Here is a 2,255-nt window from a genome sequence, read left to right on the forward strand (position 1 = left end):
CTTGGAGGAGTTGAGGGAGTTGGCGTTGATGAGGGGTAGAGTGGATTTGATAGCCTCTGGGGTGATGCCGACTTCGGGCTTCCTACGCGATTTGTCGGGAGCAGCTGAGATGGTAGCATCGTGTCGGGAAATGTATAGGTTGATGAAGAGCCGAAGGGATGCGCTTTTTGAGAAATGGTGTGCGGAGGTGACTCCTTCTTCCTCGTCGGTTTGGTTGGATGCATCGGCTGCGGTGATCGCAACGAATTCGGAGGGCGATCTTGAAGTTACTTTTAATAGTAGACTACTCCTTGCTACCCAAGAGGCTCGGGCGTTCACGAATGCAGGGTATAGGTTAACGAAGAATCTCTCGGCGGAGGTGGAGGCGGGGGAGAGATATTATCGGTATGCGGTGTCTTTGAGGGAAGTATGTATTTTCTATAATCAACTTTCATTGGATCTTCTACCATTTCAAAAACCAATGCTCTTGAGAGAGGCTCTCGCTTTTGAGGAGTTGTTGACGAAATCGAAGTTTTCCAGTTGGAGGGGTGTCGAACAGCTTAGCATTTTTGTTGAGCGGGCTGAAGAGGGACGAAGAAAATTGAAGAAGTTGAATGACAACCTCAGGTCGACACATGAGCAGGTGGGTTGATGATGAAATCGATCATCTGGGCGTAGCGAGATTGTCGTGTTCAGATTTTAAGTGGAATTATCGGCCTTTGTGAGTTGTCGTTGCTACGGCAAGGGGAGCGTTGGAAATCGGCGTTGTCGGAGCTTCAGCGGAAGGTTGAAGTTGCTGCTGAGATGGTCGGGGCTTCGGAAAAGGTGAATCGGGAAATTTTAAATTTTTACTGAAAATTCGTCAAAATTTTTGAAGTGATTTTTTCGGGAAAAATTATTAGATTATGTTATTATATTTTAATTATTTTCGCTTGTTTTTTATGTAGTTTTTTGGGCGAAATTTTTGGCGGATATGATTTTTTAGGATTCTTCGACTCTGTTGTGGCGAGCGCATTTAGACCGACAGTTGCAAGCCGTCGTTGAAGTACAGCTGATAAAAGGGCTTCAGACATTTAATAAAACGTTGCCGGATGTAATGGGTGAAAAATCGCCAATTTCGGAGTTTTTCTCCCACTTTAAGATACGTGTTGATATTCTGTCCAGTGGAAAGAGGGTAATTTTGAAACCGCCGATCGAAGAACTCCGGAAGGTTATAATCGATCGCGTGATCGATTTGGACGAATCTTTTCTATTGTCAGAAATACTATCGCGAAGTTTTGAAATTTGTAGGACGAGTTGGTAGCATCAGAGGCTTTGGAGGAGTCCCCAGAATTTTCAAGAAAATTACGGAAGGTTATATTATTTCCGCCGCACAGGAAAGAATATCTTTTAGTATCTTCGGGCGTGAGAGAGGCATTGGTGTTGGCCTATTCTCAAGCGGAAGACCTATTTGATAGGGTCGAGAGGGAAAGAGGTGAAGTGGAGTGCTGGGGGGTAGAAGTGTCCTTACCGGGGATCGATCCGGCGACCTTTGGATTGCCGCAGGTTCTGGGAAGTGTTGGAGAGCAACGCTTGGTGGAGTTGGTGGAGTTTTATGATGATGCTGACGAGACTATTTGGGAGGCGAATTTGAAGCAAATGAGGAGGAAAAAACGAGAGTTGGAGAGAATACCGGATTTTGTGAAAGTTGATTGTTTTATGGTACATCTGGTGATATTGAAAGCCGTGGTGGAGGAGCAAATCGAACGGTATGGTTTTGGGCCTATTCTGAATCTTATTGTCGTGGACCTTAGATTCTCGTTGGAGTTGGTGATATCTCTGAAGCGGAGAGTTAATGAGGAAATAAAATCGATTTCGGAGCGACTTGAATCATCTCTTGGGAAACTATCTACTGTTCCGGAGAGTTTTAGAGAAATCGCAGAATGTGAAAATGAGGTTGGGAAGCTGTCGGAGGAATTGCCGAGTATAAGAAAACATTTGGACGGTTTGAGCCAGAGGGCGGTCTTGATCGAGTCGACTGGCGGGGGAGTTGTAGTAGGTCTTGAAAAGCTGCGAGAATTATGTGGCGCGGTGACGGTTAAAGTAGAGGGTCTTGGATCTATCGTAGAGGATTCTCGAGAGAAGTTAAAGCAGCGGATGGGCGGAAGAATTGATGAATTGGAAGAAATGGCTGAGAGATACGCATCGAGATGGAAGGTGATATCAAGGGTGGTGGAAGATGGGATTTTTTTTGTGTGTGGGTGTAGGCGTTGAAACCGATGGTAGCAGTAGAGGAT

At 45.4% G+C, this 2,255-nt stretch overlaps 1 protein-coding gene across 1 annotated transcript; it reads left to right on the plus strand.

The window, feature by feature from the left end:
- Positions 1–460: 460 nt before the first annotated feature.
- On the plus strand, positions 461–2,175 carry Pmar_PMAR028120 (DNA double-strand break repair rad50 ATPase, putative; the record flags this gene model as incomplete). Its single annotated transcript, XM_002769455.1, has 7 exons — positions 461–622; positions 676–804; positions 965–1,189; positions 1,239–1,332; positions 1,373–1,473; positions 1,525–1,727; positions 1,773–2,175. Coding segments are annotated over 7 exons (1,317 nt in total), but the record flags the coding sequence as incomplete, so codon positions are not given.
- Positions 2,176–2,255: the final 80 nt, after the last annotated feature.

The sequence above is a fragment of the Perkinsus marinus genome, assembly GCF_000006405.1.
Source record: "Perkinsus marinus ATCC 50983 genomic scaffold scf_1104296965850, whole genome shotgun sequence".
Classification (NCBI taxonomy): domain Eukaryota; phylum Perkinsozoa; order Perkinsida; family Perkinsidae; genus Perkinsus; species Perkinsus marinus.